A 21,154-nucleotide genomic window follows, 5' to 3' on the forward strand; every position below is an offset into this window, starting at 1 on the left:
AAAAAAATGTTGTACCATACGCGTTAAAATTTCTGCTACACATGCCCAATGTTTAAAAAATTGATTTGAACTTTTAATTTGCCTTTAATTTATCCACTAATTGTGAGATCATATTAAATACAGAAATTTCCATTTTCAGACAAAGAAAAAATTTACATATATTCAAGGATCCGTTCATTTTTAGCAATTTACCGGACACACTCTTCTAGTAAACAACTGTATCGACAAATTTTTTTCAGAAATAACCAATAATAATCATAAGTAGAATTATTGTGTCCTATATTCATTTATTTGAGTGCAAGGTTTTATTTACGGATAATGTGGTAGGAGAAGATATCAAAATTTGCGAAGAATATCATCTAACAATTTTCTACAAAGATTTTTAAAGTAATTTTACAGATTTAGTCTAAAAATTAAAAAAATCGTCATTTAGCCACGTCATTTAGGTCAGATAGTCCGGATCAGTTGAAATTATGAGAAAACGTGACGAAAAATATTTATCAGTCTAGCACAGTGGTTTCAAACCACTGGCTTTTTTGTCTCATAGACCATTTGCCAGTTTTTTCATCTTGCAGATAAACCCCCATGCAAGTAATGCCAGATTAAGACAGGATGGGGTTCTTAACAAATTGTATCAGTCGCAGTATATTATTTGGGTCCACATGACCCTCATTTACAAGGTGCCTGTATGCTTGTAGAATAATTTATTCGTATAGGCACTCTTTTATTATTTTCGCTACCGTAGACACCTTTCACATTCCTGAACATTATCAATTTAGACTTGATTCCTTCTACTTTCACTGTATCCGTGATATTTTTTCACTTGAATAAAAAATGATTATTATTGAATTTACATTATTATAAAATCCAATTTTAATAAACCTATATCTTTTAAATATTTATTTATAGATTTTTATCAGATATTAATAATGTTTAAATTTGATTGATTTTTATTTGAATACAAAAACATTTTTTTCTGATAAACGCTGAGATAAAAAAAAAAGGTTTTTTTTTTTTGTTTAACATTATTGGATTAATACAATTAATATTTAAAAATTTTAAGATATAAATTCATTTCTAATATCTACAGTTAACTTTTTTTTAGATTTTGATTTAGTCAACGAAAAATTTCGTTATAATGTTCTAGCTTGAAACATGAACAGATTTTTTTGATACGTTTTTGTACTTGTTCTTTATACCCCTATCCAGTATTACTTTTAAATTTTATTTGTACTTGTTCTAACGCTTCGCTTTGAATATAAGAATTGCAGATACACAAAATAAGCCTTAAAAAACTATGAAGGTTGGGCCTCGTCTAATTAATTGCCTCGTGTAATGTATCCAAATCTAAAATCACTCTTTCATGAAGATTTTTTAAAGATGATCGAGCATTTCAAATAAACTTGAATGTTTTTAATGGATTAAAGGTTATGCCGGAAAATTGATGATTGAACGCAAAATTATGAGTATTACTAAATAAACTCACGCTACTTTTTGGCAGGATAGTTTGTATATCGCAGCTACAATTGCAAAGTATATAGAGAAAATGGCACCTCATAAAAACAACGATTTATGGTTCAACATATAGTGCGATTGTTCGTAACAATATTTAGTTTTATAGACTTTTGAAATATTTACGATATTTTTAGGGTAGTGTGGTTTCAAAGAACACTTTGATGTATACTCGCGCAATAAAAATGCAAGTGTAGACAATGTTGCATTTTTATTGAAGCATACCTAGCTAATTATTAATTATTCTTATTATGAAACTTATAGAACTTTCTTTAAGATATTCTTAAATGTTTATTTTTATAAATAATTTACTGATATGTAACTGAGAAATCTTACTACGCCTTTTTTTAATGAATGTTTTAGAACTGCTTAATTAATTAATATACGTATATTGTAATAAGGTGTACTCAGTTTTAATTTGTTCTATAATGGAAAAAATTTTCATGTTTCAAGGTAAAAGATAAAAATGAATCTATTTTTTAAAATATTATTTTCAATTAACATCATTAGTAGTAGTAGTAGTAGTAGTAGTAGAAATTTCGGTAATCTCACTTAATTTATTAGGATCAATAATAATTTCACTATGTGTTTTACAATCATTTAACTCTTTTTTGTTGGATAACGGTGAATTTTGCAAACTTACAGTACTTTTTGAACTTGGAGTAATAGAATTATCTTGTAATTTATATTGATTATTTAATTCTTGAGCACACTCTTTCATTAACATCATATGATCTAATTTATCGACAGTCGCATTTAATTCAGATTCCCAAGATGCGTCATCAGTAGCACTACGCCCTTCACCTCCACCATCAACAGGACGTACAGCTAATTCTCGTACACGTTGTCGTAATTCATCTAAATCTTCTTCTTCTCGTGTTTCAGTTTCATCTTGTTCTGAAACAGCTGAACTGGTTGTGACACTCGAACAACTGTGCACTTCGCATCGTTCTAATTCCAAATCGAAATCAGGTAGTTGTAATTTTGTACTAGTATTAGATGCCGTTACGATTTGTGACGGTGTATATTCTTCCTCGATTGGTGTGTTTAATTCAGCGCCAACACCTGGCTCTCTAGGGCCACTTGGTGGTAATTGATCATCGTCTTCTTCCCGATTACTTTGCTTCAATTTACCACCATTACGTTTTTTATGGATCTCTTCAGAAATAGCTTCTAATTGTTTTAAGGATTGCGCATAATCGTATTTAACTTTAGTCACAGCTTTTTGTAATTGTTCAATGCGATCTTTTTGTGTTTTCAATTGTTCGTAACATAATACTTTTTCTTCGAAATATGGCCGTGATTTTATTATATTACGATGTAATTTTTCTTCGAGCTCTTGTACTTTTTGTTCGGCGGCATTAAATAATGTAGCACGTCTTTGATGTTCACGTCCGCTTTCAGCCTTTTGGTTTTCAGCGTCCATTACCTGAAACAATATATTTATATAAATAATTATTTCCCAAAAAAATGGAATCTACGAGAAGTTGTCTCGAAAATATAACATTTTGATAAAAAATAGGGGAATGTTCCCAAGGTTGGACTGCCATCTAGATTGGCAACTGAAATTTTTTTGATAAGGAACATTTTTCGTGACGTTGTGTTGAAGAATGAAAAGCATTTAATTTTTAAGTTTAGGAAAAGTTTTTAACCATGCGTTAACAGGAAGTGATATCACGCTTTTGTTTATAGTACATTGTGCAAATATTATGTGCTTCATGTCTGAAAAAATACCGGCGGGATAATTAAATCCGATAACGAGTTTTTTTATAGTGTAGCATGATGTAGAATGACGATTACCGTCAGAATTGACACGACATTTTGCACCAATATTATATGGTTAATTATTATGGTTAACGAAACACAAAATTTCAAATAATTCCATCCATGTAATAAATAGCAAAGAAAAATTATTTTTCGAAAAACAACCAAAATAAAAGCTACCAAAGATTTGTTGGTATCTCTTTCTATCAAAACAGACTCTAACATGGATTCTTATGCCAAATTTAGTGTATGATGTCAAATATCTTTTTTTCTTCTTTGACCTGGAATAACTTACGGCGCAGACACGAGATTTTATGAGACTTTTGAGACAGCTTTTAGAACATCAAAATGAAGGTGTATACAAGTTTACACCTTATTATCTCTCATTCCGAATATGACTGCACTAAATGATTATGTTATCCGTATTATTCCTTGGCCGATTTTACTTTTACTTTTTGTTATCTCTTTTACGGTATTTTCATATTTTGTTAAGAAATGATAAAGAAATTATCATAAAAATTCCCTATCGAGACACGACAACATTAATAAAATATTTTAAATTAAAAACTACGGTTACAGACATATCAATTATATTTGATTAAATAATTTGAGTGATTTAATATCATACAAATTATTCTTCATTCATTATTGTTTTCTTAAATCACTATGACTTTTATTATGTTCCAGAATATTATTTTAATACTTTTAAGGTCGAATCAACAACAAAACAATAGCAATTAGAAGATTACAATTATTTTAAATTAATTATTGGTTTGCCAGCTAACAATGAGAAAATGATATTCATGAGTTCATTATACTTGCAAAAAAATTAATAATTTTTAGACAGTTTTATTTTTAATATCACTGTACATGCGATACTAAATTCTTAAAATTTTTAAGAAACTTTACTTTTACAAATTACAATTAGTTTTTATTTTCCTTTTACAACAGCTGAATTAGATCAAAAGAAGGGCTGACACAGGATAAATTCCTAACAGATTTTTTCCTTCAGAAATCGTTGGGGGTTCACTGGCCATCAACATTTCGGTTTTCGGATTTCAATCCTGTTATCTGTCATCTTGAATTTGGGGGTGAATTTTTGTTTATTGAATAACTCGATTATTTTCAATTTTACACGAAAAATGATTATTATCAAGATTATTTGAAATTAAATTTTCTACAATTTTGGTTTTTATCAATTTTTTTCTAGGATGGATATTTTTCGATTGTGTTTCTGGGGAAAAAATGTCTTCGGAATGAATAGCCATAAAATCGGAGGGGAAAACGAAGTTTTTTTGGAAATTTACCAAAAAATAATTATGGTAATACAAGTTCTTACAATTATCGATGTATTAAAGAACTTGAAGCTAAGATCGTGATCCCCTAATGAAGTGAAAAATCGGATTCACTTTACCTGCTTTTTAAAGAATTGATACAAGGAGTTTTGGTAATTTAAGATAATTTATGTTTTAACCGTTCAAGTATAAGACTTGATATCTCTTATTATATCTCAAAACATATTTCTATTCATATTTCTATTCAAATTTTACTAATGATTCAAGGTTAAGTAGATCATTGTTTTATTGTTAGATACGCGATACATAAATTTTGACGCGGATTTGTTGAAGTGATAAACATTTTGCGTATTTTCTAATTTAATTTTTACTTTTACCAAATTGGGGCTCTGGGAAAAGTTCTGAAGCTTTTGAAGGTACAGATTTCGCTCATTTCATATGTTTTTTTATCCTTATAATTGTTTTTTTAGTGTTTCAAAATCTGGGCTGTTTGAGCCGACCAAACAAATAACCCTCGTCGCCGTCGGGGTAATAAAATGAAAGAGGTTTTGGCAACTCCAAAAAGTGGTGTTAAATTGATCTAGCGAATAAGTCCACAGCAATCATTATTTTATGGATCGGAATCTGTCAAAATATTTTTGGTAAAAATTTAGAGGCAAGTGAAAAAAATGTATAACCATTTTATTTATGCATAATGATGCGGAGAAGCAACTAACTAGCACTAACACAGTGTTTACTTATAGTATGCAAAACATGATCTCAAATCCAATACTTAAACAAATGCATCATAAAAAATAATATTAAGTCACGACACAAGGAAATATTCATTATTGGATATAATTATGTAATCACATTTTATTTTTAACTATGACATCAACTTCATTCTACTGTCTTCTTAAAAATTATACAAATCTCCAAAAATAATTACATGTTTTGCGGTATAAATTTTTCTATGTTCGCATTAATTTTTATGATTCATTTAATTCAAATATTTGGTTATAAATTTCTTTAAATCACTGTTTGATATGAAGAAATGTATACTTGAGAAGCCATAGAGCCTTCGATCTATAGTAATACCGACTGTTTTTCTGTCTCTAAGTTAGCAGATGATGTAGCGACTGTGTACATTTCTTCATTATCTTGATTTCTTAACCGCATGTCACATTTACAGTTGAAGATAGAAAATTTGCTATTACGACAGTGCTTCTTTTTAAAGTAATCAATAATCAATCAAGGAGGAGTAAAAAAAGTTCCTTTTGTTATATGAAAATTATGTTTTCAGTTAAATTTCCCCCTTTATAGACTGGATTAAACCCCTTTTTGTCAATACAGTAAAATTACGAATTACGAAATTAATCAACTCTTCCGAAAATCATCCATTACTTACTATTTATCAAAATAATGTTGTAGTATAATAGACATTTGTTCTTTTAAATTGCTGTGCCATGAGAATAAAGTTATATAATAAATTGATATACGCCAAGGTCTACAACCTGAATTTGCGTTGTAAATACGAACAAAATTGGCCAAGCATGAATCTTCATGTGTTGCTTCAAATATAAAATGCATTAAGTAATCGTCGGTATTATTTATTAATAATATAGGTATTTTATTAAATAGTTCATGTTCTAATAATGCGATACAAGAATCTAGACTGAAAAACTCAGATCATGGGAAACTTTTTCCTAGATAAAAATTACCTACGTCTTAAGAGTGAAGAAAATGATTTTTTCTTCAAGGGTTTTCTCAGTATTTTTAACCAAAAAAGATTAAAGCATGCCATAGAGTGAGAAAAAAAATAATTACAGCTTTACTGTCGCGGTTATTAACGGGCTGTGAATGTTCCAAAGAAATAAATAGGCCTAGAAGCAGTGCGTGAATGGACAACTGCTTCAACGGTATCAAAACAGACAAACTGCTATCAAACGAATATTAAATAAAATAGAGAATAAATTAAACTAATATTTAAAATAAATTACAATTAAAAAAAAGATTAATAAATAAGATGATGCGATACGATGCCCTTTTGTAAAGGTTAAATTTACATTATAAAAGCATAATGAATTCAAAAAACAATAGAAAATTGGAATATTGACTAATGCCCTTAATACCAACCAAAGTGTATACATATACTATTGACTATACAATGATAAATTATAATAAGTAATGAATTTTATTAAAAATTTTATTTTCATCATCACAATACACAATTGTTTATGTTTACTTCCGTGTAAGTGTATGCTTGATGAATGAAAACTAAAAACTTTAATAGTATTGATAAACGGTAAAGTAATCTGGTAGTCTAAATTGGAACTACTGAAAACGGGTCCATTTCCTGATTTAATTAGTACGAATTTTTACGACTGTCCGCGACTTTTATTTGATAGAATTTGTATATTTGTATTGGCTTTTAAAAGTGGTAAGTACATTGCCATCTGGTAGCCTGGATTGGAACTACTAAGAACGAACCCACTTTCTGTTTTAATTAGTACGAATTATTATCGCCAGTTGGCGAGGTTGTAACTCCCAGTTTAAACTGAAAACGGGTCCATTTCCTGATTTAATTAGTACGAATTTTTATGACTGTCCGCGAGTTTTATTTGATAGAGAATTTGAATATTTGTATTGGCTTTTTAAAGGGGTAAATACAAGTATTGTCATCTGGTAGAATGGATTGGAACTACTAAGAATGAACCCACTTTCTGTTATAATTAGTACGAATTATTATCGCCAGTTGTCGAGGTTGTAGTTCAAAGTTTAAGGTAGATTGTAGTAAATTAAAAAACATAATAACTTTGGACCTAATAAAGATTTTTAGCAAGTTTAAAATGAATACATCTTATACGAAGCGAATCGTCCTTGGTCACCAATAGTCAGATGGTTGATATTTCTTTTCATGTTTTTAAGCATGTCTCAAACCTCAGACTAAAATCGATAAGGCTGTCGATTATTTATTTATTTAGATATTTGTTTTTAGATGAATACGAAAGTCACATGATTATTTCATATTGTTAGATATAATAGAATAACTTTTGTGAAAGTTTTCATAAAAACAATCTAATTTTTTGTATAGGTGTGCTGCTGTTTTGTAGTTAAATAGAAAAAAAAATGTTTGTAATCTTCTTTAAATAAAATTTTGTCTCTTTACTTGTTAAAATGACTTTTAATGTTTTACCTTGAACAAATATACAAACCTGTAATTGCAATTTCCAAGTTATATTTTGTACTGTTACAAAAATATAATTCATTATTCATTTGATTATTAATTTTCTGTCTGAAAGTATTATTTTTACCCTCGAAAATAAAATAAAAATGTTATGACATTTTCAGATTTCTTAGCAAAATTAAAATTAACATTTCGAAATCAATAAATAACTCACCCCCTAATATGCGATCAATCCCTTCGCAATATTAAGCCTTGAGTAATAGCGTAATATGGGGAATAATTTGAATTAAACTAATTTTTCCTTCTTAAATCTATTTTAGATCGTAAGAGGTATTAAAAAATTTACCTGTTTATAAAGGACATTAATTAAAATGCATATACAATACAAGTTTAAAAGATGATTCTAAGAAAAAAGAAATGTCCTTAAAGGAAGCATGTGCGAGTTATTTTAAGTCGAAGTCACCATTGTTATAAGTTTATTGTGTGTCATAAACTTTATTCTGTGTCTCTTTATCCAAGTCCGCATTCATCATAGGGGAGGAAGCGAGACGGGTATACGACTCTTCTACCTATCTCAGTTTCTCTAATAGTAATGAGATAGGTAGAAAAAAAAATGTTGTCTCTCTGTCTTACTCGTATTTTATTTACAGAAATCTGAGGGATTTCTCTAAGTTACGTTTGCCCATGCCTGCCTTAAAGGGTAAACGTAAGTTTACTAAGTAATTAAAATGTATAAAAAAATGTTTTTCTTCGCTTGAGGCAGTGCAAGTGATCTTAGATACACTTTACATTTTAAATGTTAATGTATGGCTTCCTAGTTTAATTAAATAAAATTGTAAGTAATATTTAAAATTGTAAGAAATTTTCCGTACATACATAATAACTTGTAATTTATAAATATGTGAGAAAATATGAATATTTCTTGTAATTTAATATGTAAAATAAACAAAGTTGTTTTAACAATAAATTAATCATATATGTTTTCTTAACATAAACAGAGTAATTATCTTGGTTAATGAATATTCAAAGTTGATTTACAAGACTTGAGATTTCATCGTCTGGGAAATTACGCGATGATATATTAATGTTTTAGCTTCTATTCGGATTTTTGAACAAAAAAAGATGGATAGAAGCCTATCATTCAAAACAATAATCACATCAAGTCAAGAGTTACTAAGGGAGGATACTTTTGAAATGAACACACTGTATAGTATTTACATTTAAACTTTTGTTCAATCTATTATGATTTACAAGATGGATCCTACGGGCCCAAGACTTAAAGGATCTATTTTGCTTATTTACGAGCTTAAACACATTCGATATCTCTTTACGTTTTTGAGTTATTGTAATGACAGACACACGGACATAATATACTCTAATATATTCCATATAAAGGTATACAAATGTGATTCATTGTACACCATATTTTTATCGTAAATCACATTTTTATAATAATTTACATTCGTTATTTCGTCGGTTGGCTTTTTTAGTACTATTAACCCCACCTTCGTGCGTTTTTACTTCCCATTTTAATTTTTCCAGAAATGAAAATAATTTTCTGTATATATAATACATTAGGTATATACAGGGTGAACCATTTTAATCGATTATCGTTAAAAACTCGTTTTGTAGTAAACTAAACAAAAAATAACTTCAACAAAAGATATGGAGTTTAATGGGGGCCATCATGTTCTTACATCAGAATTAATAATCAATTTAGATCCTCAAAGTTAAGAGATAGAATAACACTTTAAATTAGGAAGTTGATTCTTTCGAAAAAACTTTCGAAATCGTTAGCTTTCGGAAAAATATGCCATTATTTCATTTAATCAAAGGAAACACTCTAGCTATAGATAAATGATTTAATCAAAAATTGTCAACGTTGGCAATAGAAGACATTCACCTGTGTCCATTACTTTGATCTGCAATTCTAGATTCAAGGTCACTGATCTTGAAAATTTACCTAGACCCAACAGTTCACTCATGCGAATGACCTTTATTGTCCCTGAAAATTGGTCTAAAACATTTTTCTAAAGCTATCGTATTTTATTTCGATTAAATGCAATGATGAAATATTTTTAAGTTGCATTTCCTCCGAGAGCTAATCATTTTCGAAAAAATGTTTTAATTAAGGTATTTCCAGCATGGTATCTGCAGTTCCTATGCTAAAGCTATGGTTAAAATTTTTTTCGACATAATTTAACGAAAAATTAAATTTAAGAATTTAATAATGCTTACTATTAATTCCCAAAGTTTCAGAAATTTTGACCGTTTAAAATGGGAAATAATTATGCCAACGTCCCAATTTCGATCAATTTACGTCAAAATTAATTTCTAAATTTTTTTTTTAGAATTTTATTGTATAAACATTTTTTTCTACTTTTTCTTCAATATATAATAATATCATAAAAAATAGTTGGAGAGACCGGACATTTTACATGCTTTAAATGGGACATGACCCTCAAAATCGCGAACTTTGTCTTTAAATATCTCGCGATCTAAACGGCCAAAAATTATGAAATTTTAGGAATTCATAAATAAAGCTATTATAAACCCGAGAAAAAAAATTCGGCCAAATCTGTCGAAAAGTGATTTCATGCTGGAACTACCTTAAAAAAAGAAAGTTAGCTTTTGTACGATAATCAATTTTCTAATTTAAAATGTTATTCTATCTCCAACTTTGATTTAACTTAGTTTTTGATTGGCTTACTACAAAACGAGATACTAACCTTGATAGATTAAAATGGTACACCTTGTATATTACCTATAACTCAATAACAGGTGAGTTGAAGGGTATTGGTCATTTAATTTTCATTTTCACTTACGTAATAAATGTTTGTGTATGAATCATAAATTAAACATTTATATAATCGACAAGAAAAATATTTCCTTAGAAAAGTAATACATTTACAAGGAAAACCAATCCAATTTTATTTCAACAACGTTCAATATATTACAATTGGTGGTATGAGGGGGGTAGGATAATATATCACGCCACAATTATACGTTTAACATACCTACAGAATGTTCATATAACAGGTTCCAGGCAGGTGTTTGTCGGACAGTTTTCGGTCCTATCCATCTGGAGTTAATTTAGGCTATACAATGAGGTTATGAATTGATTTAGGACTCCAAATATAAACTATAAAAACCCTTAAAAATGAAAAATGATCAAGCGATTTGAACGAAAATTAACGATAAATATTTTGGGAAAAAAGGCGGAATAAAACCCATGAAGTTTTAGTTTTTAAAAAGTGTGATCGTATATTTAATTTTTCAACGGGCTTCAATTAGTTTAATAAAGTTGTAAATAATAAAATTATTGTTCAATAAAATATATGTATAATTTATTGTTGTTCATATGAAAACTATTTCAAGGCACTTTAATTCACATCATATCTAACATAATATTTTATGTATAATAAATATTTGATTACACATTCCGTACCATCTCTAAATATCAGTTTATTTTTAAGATCAACTCCCACATCAAAATTTTTTATTGGAAAGCAATTTACGCATATACAAAAACTTTTTTACAAAAAATAGAGCCGACTTAAATAATACTTCTATCAATATCTTTCTTATGAACAATTATTTTTGAATTTGAATTGTAATGTCCATGACTTTTTAATTTATATATCATTAATACAAGAAATTTACATAAAATGATGAAATTAACTTCAAACAGATCATTTTATTATGAGAACAATTGAATTCTTTGTAACATGATTTATTTTAAAATAAATTTGTTGATGACTTTTATAATCATACAGCAGAGTAATAATTAGTTGACATAAAGTATCAATTAAAACTATTGTAATACAAACACAGCTGTAAATAGTACAATTTTTGCAATAAAAATATATTAGTATGTTTTTGCAAATACAGGATGGTACATTAAAAAAGCAAATATTATCGTTTTGCTCAAAAATATTAATAGGTCACTATTTTTTTTTTGTAAACTACCCATCCTTTTTATAAGTTGACAAAATTTTACTAAGAAAAGTTGCTCGAAATTGACAATAGCTAATGCATTAAAACATAAATTTATGTAGAGGTTATGATTTACAAAGGTAAAGAATATTTAACGCCCGAAATATTTGACGCAATATTTGATAATATCTCTCTTAATTAAATAATTGTTTATTGTTAATTTCTGAACACCCTATAGTCAGTCTGATGCATGAATTGTATCTGGTGATGGTATTATTATTATTTTCTCGACAATCAGGGATTGTAAAATTTATATGAACCAATTGATCAATATGCGACTAATCGGCAAAGCCGAATATCCGCCCACTTCATAGCCGGGGACTATTCGGCAAAGAGCGCCGAATAGTCCATACACGAGACTTCTTTTTGACATGATTAAATTGAGAAAAACACAGCTGGGATCCGTGCAAAGACAAAAATCAACTGTGGCTTTTCTTAAAAATGTATAGTTTTTGAGAAAGTATAAATATGTGTAAATTTCTTCGACTAATTCGACCTAATTAAAAAAGTTTCATTCGTGATTTGCCTTCATTCATGTATATTTTATACATACAGAGTCTCAAAGTCGATTCTTAAATTAAGACAAGAAAAGTAAAAAATTGATTATATTTAATTTGATGAAATATAAAACGTGTAAAACCACAAGTTAACAAATGAATTTCATAATAATTATTAAAATAATTGACATTTTAATAAGAAAAGTAATAAACATTTAATAAAAATAGCAATAATAAAATAAATTAAATTATATAACAACAAATAATATAGTAAATAACTAACCTTAATTGTTGCATGATTTAACATTTCTTGCCATGCATTATCAAACTGCCATTCATGTTGATTACTCATAAATCTTTGTTCAGCTAATGCCACGGTTTCTTTCGCTGCAGCATGAATTTCTAAACATTTAAAAATTGCATTTTATCAAATATTGTTTGCATCAATTTATTTCTTATTATATTCTATTTAATTTTAAATGATCTAAACTCACGACATTTTAGCCTTTCTTAACAAAAATCTCCTATTCCGTATTTCTTTATGGTATGAAGGGAGGTGTGACTACAATTTTATTTGGGAATCGATTTGTCATGTTACATTGGAAATATTCACAGAGATAATACCATACTACTGCAAAGTCTCAAACGATTGATCGCCGTACAGAGAGACCAGATAAAGTAGGCACTTATAGCTTACAGATAAAGGCAGATAGAGCAGGTGTGAATAGCTGCCTTCTCCTCTCTTATACGCCTACAATTTCAACTGCTATTCAAGAATTCTCTTATTGCGTTTCCTATGCCTATACTGCTCTATGATATTTTCTCTATTGTAATATCCGATTGAAAACTCACTATTGTAAATACACTAATTTAAGATTCATAGCTCGAGACCGAGAAATGGCAACTTCACAAAAAAAACTACCACAGTATTTATTAAAGGCTTATAAATAACTATACCCCTTTACAAAACATTTCTGTTTTTAGTTTTTGCGAGAATTAACAAAAAATATCATAAAATGTATGAAATTTAATATATCTTCAATGTTTACATGTTAAAAACATAAAATTTAACAGCTCAAATCGAAAAGTTTAACACCGTATGGGGTATTAAAAATTTACCTGCTTACAGAGAGCATGAGAATGTATATAACATGATTTAAAGATCATTCTAAGAAAACGTGATTAATTTTTATAAATATAGCCAGATGTTAAACACATGCTTATATCTTCAAAAGCTAATTCTATTTCTTTTCTAAAACTTATTTGTTTTGAAAATTAAACTGAACTAACCGAGACACTCAATACATTTTTAGTGTATTATGGACTAAAATTTCTAAACACACTTCAATCAGATCAAAAAAGTAATTTTTGCCATTTAACGTGCAATAGGGAATATTCATATATTTTTTATATATTTTTAATTCATTGTTTACACCGTTATAACAAAGTAAAAAATATAAATACTGCTTAAAAATGCTGTATTTAAGTGTAAAAAAAATATTTAAAATACATTATAATTTTGAGATATTTAAACGCAGTTTTTTGGCGCTCTCTGTTGATGACGTATAAGTACGTGATCTGTCAAATTTTGACAGTTCAATGTATAATTTACACTTTAAAAAAATGAATTTACAACACAGAATTTACACTTGTTATTATTAAGTTTTCTAATAAAAAGCTGTAAATAGTATAATTTAATGAAATACCATATAAAATGTAAGTAATTGATATCACACAGTATGTCAACAAATTTAACAAGCCCGTACTTTGATGTCACGACCGTATTAAAATTTGAATTTCCGTTTTAGAAATTTTTAAATGCCCTCACTGAATTTGTAATTTTATTAATTAATTTTAAGTGATTAAAAATATATTAATTACTAAAATAATGGTTTAGTTGAAATGTCCAGCCAATAAAGTTACGGATGAAAAATATTTAAACCAAATTTAAATTTCATGAATATTCCCTATTGATTTTCGCTAGAAAAAACGATCTGGCTCCTAGAGTACATTGAATGTCATTTTGATCAAGTTATCCACTAATTAGCGGGTAAGTTAAAATTTGTTGATTACCGTATTGGGATAGATGCTTTAATATAAACATAAAATAATACGATCTTATAACGTAGAATTGCCCCAAAAATAAGTAACGTAGGTACAAATTATAATAATTATATTGATAGACAGATTATACACTCACCATTAGCTCTTTGAAATGCTACAGCGGCTCTTTGACATTCAATTTGAGCAAGCTTTGCAATTTCTAACGCATCGTAATAAGGTCTTGCACGTTCAATACATCCACCTAATTTTTTTGATAATAATTTTAACCGTCTTGTCGATTCGTTTAATAACATTCGAAATGTTGTATTTGCCTCCTAAAAAATAAACTTTCGTTTAGACACCTGTGTGTTATTAAAAAAAAAAACCAAGTTCATTGAACACAAAAAAAAAGAGACAGATACATACATTAAATGTGTTTAATGAACTTATTTATACAGGTTAAATTTTTTTGGATGAACTTACATCTAATTCAATTTCTAATCGATTAATTTCATCTGTTGCAGTATTTAATTTTTCTAATTCAATCTGTAAAATAAACAACACTCTTTTAATATGACGAATCGTGACTAATATGTTGATCAAAGTAAGTATCACTTAAACAAAGAAAATTTATCGTACTTGAATTCGTGGATCCAATTCGGTATCGCTGTTATCATCATTCGAACTTTCCATAATCACAAGAAAAATAAACACAACACTTAATTATTAACGTAACACTGTGATCACTTCACAACGACGAAGTATCACTTAACACTAAAAGATCGAACATAATTTGATTTGATTTGATTAAATTTATATTTAAACTATATAATTTTTATTTAAACTAAGCTTAATTACTAATAAAAAACTTTATTCACAACTTCAGTCTGCCATGTTTAACACTGTCATGATTCTTATTTACTGTCATCGAATTTTACTTGGGGATAATTTGTAACCTTTTTTTAGTTTTTTCATTTCTATTTGTATGTAGATAAAACAGAAAGGCTAGGTTTGTTTGATCCAAGCAGTATCTGATATCAGTTTTTTGTACTAATGAACATTTTTTAGTGACATCTACTTATTTATGTAAAAGATTATTTCTAACCTGGTGAACTCCCATTATCGGATTTATCTGACTTTCTTAATCGCTGTCATTTCAGTTGGTATGTTTCCCCTTTCGTGGGATTTTCCGAATTTTCTTTATCGCAATCGGACTTTCTTTAAGAAGTTCAGCTTCTAATTGACAGCCAGTAGTATTGTAGCTATTGATGGTTGAGACTTGAGAGTTTTGTAAGTTCAATATTCTTCTAAGAGATGGCTGTACAATTCGAATGTAAATTTAATTTTCTTTCCGCGTTTAATTTGATACGTAAACAGGGGCGGATTTACGAATTTCGAGATCATCAGAATAGTGTGCACGCAAATTTTCACCAGCTTCTTCCAGTTCCAACCGGGACATTTACTGATACCCTACGCATAAATCCGCCCCTGTACGTAGTAACACAGATAAATATACAGTAAAATGTAAAAGAAAATGTTGATAGTATATTACATACCTGGAGAGCAAAAGTAGGTAAATGATGTCTCAGATTTCATGCTCATTCTCATGTTGACAAATTTTGGCGTTGAGGAGGCTTTCATGACTTTTTCCAATTGTTGTTTATAGCTTGTGGTTGTTCTTATTTATCGTGATGACAGACGGATTGGCAAACAGAAATGGACTACTTAGGAGATTTTATGAACACCTTTACCAAAATTTTGTTTGTATTATCAATATTTCTAAGCGTTACAAACTTGGGACTAAAATTAGTATACCTTGATATATATTTCATATAGGTACCTATATAGGGTGTAAAAATAAATTTCAATTTAAAATATTCCTATATTATAAAAATTATAACATTTACATATTGACGATAATCATTTACAAAAATTATTAATTACATTTTTAATAAATTTATAATTACAAAATAAAATTACTTTAAAAAAAATAATAAACACTACAAATTAATGGTTAAAAACAAATAATAAATTGACTTAAGTAGTTTGGCTTTGTAATCAGATTACAAATAAAAAGATTTATCATTTAATTTAATTACTATTTTGTGGGTTTAATTAATTAAGAAAACTTGATATCACAAAAAAAAAAATTGTAATATTTCACACCGGAATATCTCTATTTAACTAGGGTGGATTAAATCATCTGAGGGACCTTAAGTAATGCAAGTCTTGGAACTCATCTCTTCTTTTTAATTTCTTGTTGTTACGATCTTTTATCAGTGTTCATTTCACAGTGACCTTGAAAACCAAGGACCCCATTCAAGAACGAACTTGTACAACTTCGTTAGATTATTTCGTGTATGAATTTCCGATAATATCTGTCGTGTCTTTACTCAATTTTATTTAGGTCTTCAGTGTACTTATCACTCACCAAAATTGTTGGTGGGTAAAAAAAACATACTTTTAAGGACTGCGGGCAGTTGCCGCACAATTGACTTAAGATTAATCCGTTCTTGCTGAGTAAGTTATTAAGTTCTCTCGTTGACACATATTTCTCTCTTATTTTTTTTACAAGTGTACAATAATTATCAGGTTAATATTTCAAGCAAAGTAGCGGTTTATATGTCTCTTGAAATATTATCCCGAAAAGTTATAAAACTTCTAGTAAATCAGTAAATTAACGTATTGAAGAAAATTGTTTATACCGCAACTATTTTTTTTTCGTGACCTCATCATTTTCTTAGTATACAATCAGGCAAATTGTGACAATCATTATAAGAAAATACTTTGAAATAAAAGGGGGGGGGGAGTATACACAGAAATTGCTACAATATTCGTGCGATTAATTCGATATACTTTTGTCTCAATTTGCCTAGGAAACTTTTTGTAATCTAATCTAAATAAATTAACATAAAATTTATATTATAAATCATAAATTTCATAGAACATATTACATCGAAGAAGAAATTGATATTATATATTGTAGAAGGCATTCTCGAGGAAATAATATAGCTGGTAAAAAAATTCTAGGTTAGGCCAAATTTTAAAAAGAGCGGAGCATTGGGTAACCAAGACCATTGTCTCCTAACCCGAGAAGACCAAATTTATTGTTCTATATGAATTACCTCAAGTACTTCTTAACTTTTACTATAAAGAGTTCTTTGAGACAACTCAATATATGCCCTATGATTTGTTTGATTTAATTCCGATTTTAAGTTCTTTCTCTACGAGTTTAGTGTCGAGTGGTCTCTTCTACAAATACGAAAAGCCATATTTCATGAACAAATGTGGTAAAATATTTTACGTGCTTGCACAAAAATCATATTTTTTGGTTAACTATAAAAATATTTTGTCTAAAATTAATTAAATAAATAATTAAAAATCCATTAAAATATTATTTTAATCAAATTTTAGGATGCGTTCATACTATTATGTTTATTGGCAGGTCGGCAATTTGGACGCTCCTTTAATTTATGAATAATAACGAGAATCGAAACATATGAACATTTAACTAAAATCTAAAAGTAATTTACAAATTTTAGACGACTGTAAAAGCTTGATCGATTTAAAATTCAACAATCCTTTTACATAAGGTTGTAGAAATTTTAAATAATAATTTACATAAAAATATTAAAAAATAAGACTAGTCATTATTTTGTTTTTTAAACAATATTATTATTTTCTAGTTATACTGAGTGTTTAATAGAAAGTTTAAGTTACATAATTAAATTTACGCTTTAAATTTAAGAAATAGGGGGCGCAAAGGGGCGTATGTTTTATACGTAAAACAAAAAGTTAGTAAAGAATTATGTAAAACAAGAATTTTTTTCGAAACCCTCTAATTTTGGGTCATTTTTATCAGCTGTGATGTCTGTTTTTCGCTAGCTATCATTTATGTGCTTAATTCCGGGACCAGAACTCCAAATTCTTGAAAATTTTTAGAGCTAGGTTATTTTTGATCACAAATTTGAAAAATATGACCCAAATTAAGTAGGATTACATACTTGGATTATGAAAATTGAATAAAATTTGGATGTGATAGAGCAAAATTAAATTTTTTGGATTTTGATGACGTCATAAAGTTAAAAAATTTGAATTTTTTGATAACACAGGCAAATTTCATCCAATCTTATTGGAATTTTTTTTGAAACCCACTAATTTTTGGTCATTTTTTTCAGCTGTGATGTCAGTTTTTTGCTAGCTATCACTTATATGGTTAATTCCGGGACCAGAACTCCAAATTCTTGAAAATCTTTAGAGCTAGGTTAATTTTGATCACAAATTTGAAAAGTATGACCCAAATTAAGTAGGATTACATACTTGGTTTATCAAAATTGGATAAAATTTGGATGTGATAGAGCAAAATAAAATATTTTTGGATTTTGATGACGTCATAAAGTTAAAAAATTCGATATTTTTGATATCACAGACAAATTTGATCCAATCTTATTGGAATTTTTTTTTGAAACCCACTAATTTTGGGTCATTCTTTTCAGCTGTGATGTCAGTTTTTCGCTAGCTATCACATGTATGCTTAATTCCGGGACCAGGGCTCCAAATTCTTGAAACTCATTAGAGCTAGGTTAATTTTGATCATAAATTTGAAAAGTATGACCCAAATTAAGTAGGATTACATACTTGGTTTATCAAAATTGGATAAAATTTGGATGTGATAAAGCAAAATAAAATATTTTTGGATTTTGATGACGTCATAAAGTTAAAAAATTCGATATTTTTGATATCACAGACAAATTTGATCCAATCTTATTGGAATTTTTTTTTGAAACCCACTAATTTTGGGTCATTCTTTTTAGCTGTGATGTCAGTTTTTTGCTAGCTATCACTTATATGGTTAATTCCGGGACCAGAACTCCAAATTCTTGAAAATCTTTAGAGCTAGGTTAATTTTGATCATAAATTTGAAAAGTATGACCCAAATTAAGTAGGATTACATACTTGGTTTATCAAAATTGGATAAAATTTGGATGTGATAGAGCAAAATAAAATATTTTTGGATTTTGATGACGTCATAAAGTTAAAAAATTCGATATTTTTGATATCACAGACAAATTTGATCCAATCTTATTGGAATTTTTTTTTGAAACCCACTAATTTTGGGTCATTCTTTTCAGCTGTGATGTCAGTTTTTCGCTAGCTATCACATGTATGCTTAATTCCGGGACCAGGGCTCCAAATTCTTGAAACTCATTAGAGCTAGGTTAATTTTGATCATAAATTTGAAAAGTATGACCCAAATTAAGTAGGATTACATACTTGGTTTATCAAAATTGGATAAAATTTGGATGTGATAAAGCAAAATAAAATATTTTTGGATTTTGATGACGTCATAAAGTTAAAAAATTCGATATTTTTGATATCACAGACAAATTTGATCCAATCTTATTGGAATTTTTTTTTGAAACCCACTAATTTTGGGTCATTCTTTTCAGCTGTGATGTCAGTTTTTTGCTAGCTATCACTTATATGGTTAATTCCGGGACTAGAACTCCAAATTCTTGAAAATCTTTAGAGCTAGGTTAATTTTGATCATAAATTTGAAAAGTATGACCCAAATTAAGTAGGATTACATACTTGGTTTATCAAAATTGGATAAAATTTGGATGTGATAAAGCAAAATAAAATATTTTTGGATTTTGATGACGTCATAAAGTTAAAAAATTCGATATTTTTGATATCACAGACAAATTTGATCCAATCTTATTGGAATTTTTTTTTGAAACCCACTAATTTTGGGTCATTCTTTTCAGCTGTGATGTCAGTTTTTTGCTAGCTATCACTTATATGGTTAATTCCGGGACCAGAACTCCAAATTCTTGAAAATCTTTAGAGCTAGGTTAATTTTGATCATAAATTTGAAAAGTATGACCCAAATTAAGTAGGATCACATACTTGGTTTATCAAAATTGGATAAAATTTGGATGTGATAGAGCAAAATAAAATATTTTTGGATTTTGATGACGTCATAAAGTTAAAAAATTCGATATTTTTGATATCACAGACAAATTTGATCCAATCTTATTGGAATTTTTTTTTGAAACCCACTAATTTTGGGCCATTCTTTTCAGCTGTGATGTCAGTTTTTCGCTAGCTATCACATGTATGCTTAATTCCGGGACCAGGGCTCCAAATTCTTGAAACTCATTAGAGCTAGGTTAATTTTGATCATAAATTTGAAAAGTATGACCCAAATTAAGTAGGATTACATACTTGGTTTATCAAAATTGGATAAAATTTGGATGTGATAAAGCAAAATAAAATATTTTTGGATTTTGATGACGTCATAAAGTTAAAAAATTCGATATTTTTGATATCACAGACAAATTTGATCCAATCTTATTGGAATTTTTTTTTGAAACCCACTAATTTTGGGTCATTCTTTTCAGCTGTGATGTCAGTTTTTTGCTAGCTATCACTTATATGGTTAATTCCGGGACTAGAACTCCAAATTCTTGAAAATCTTTAGAGCTAGGTTAATTTTGATCATAAATTTGAAAAGTATGACCCAAATTAAGTAGGATTACATACTTGGTTTATCAAAATTGGATAAAATTTGGATGTGATAGAGCAAAATAAAATATTTTTGGATTTTGATGACGTCATAAAGTTAAAAAATTCGATATTTTTGATATCACAGACAAATTTGATCCAATCTTATTGGAATTTTTTTTTGAAACCCACTAATTTTGGGTCATTCTTTTCAGCTGTGATGTCAGTTTTTTGCTAGCTATCACTTATATGGTTAATTCCGGGACCAGAACTCCAAATTCTTGAAAATCTTTAGAGCTAGGTTAATTTTGATCATAAATTTGAAAAGTATGACCCAAATTAAGTAGGATTACATACTTGGTTTATCAAAATTG

The 21,154-nt window shown here is 28.4% G+C and overlaps 1 protein-coding gene across 1 annotated transcript; it reads right to left on the bottom strand.

The window, feature by feature from the left end:
* Positions 1–1,122: 1,122 nt before the first annotated feature.
* LOC123294887 (SH3 domain-binding protein 5 homolog) lies at positions 1,123–15,175 on the bottom strand. Its single transcript, XM_044876073.1, has 5 exons — positions 14,913–15,175; positions 14,757–14,819; positions 14,431–14,608; positions 12,514–12,632; positions 1,123–2,941 (listed from the first exon to the last, which is right to left on the bottom strand). The coding sequence occupies exons 1-5, from the start codon at positions 14,964–14,966 to the stop codon at positions 2,006–2,008; spliced, it is 1,350 nt and encodes a 449-aa protein (XP_044732008.1). The 5' UTR covers positions 14,967–15,175; the 3' UTR covers positions 1,123–2,005.
* Positions 15,176–21,154: the final 5,979 nt, after the last annotated feature.

This window comes from Chrysoperla carnea, chromosome 3 (genome assembly GCF_905475395.1).
Source record: "Chrysoperla carnea chromosome 3, inChrCarn1.1, whole genome shotgun sequence".
Taxonomy (NCBI): Eukaryota; Metazoa; Arthropoda; class Insecta; order Neuroptera; family Chrysopidae; genus Chrysoperla; species Chrysoperla carnea.

Bases quoted from the DNA above. Each gene is read 5' to 3' on its own strand.
- LOC123294887 (XM_044876073.1), bottom strand. From the start codon at position 14,966: ATGGAAAGTTCGAATGATGATAACAGCGATACCGAATTGGATCCACGA. The intron at 14,609-14,756 runs GTAAGTTCATCC...TTTATTTTTTAG, and splicing joins GATTAGAAATTGAATTAGAT to GAGGCAAATACAACATTTCG. The intron at 2,942-12,513 runs GTTAGTTATTTA...ATATTGTTTCAG, and splicing joins TAAATCATGCAACAATTAAG to GTAATGGACGCTGAAAACCA.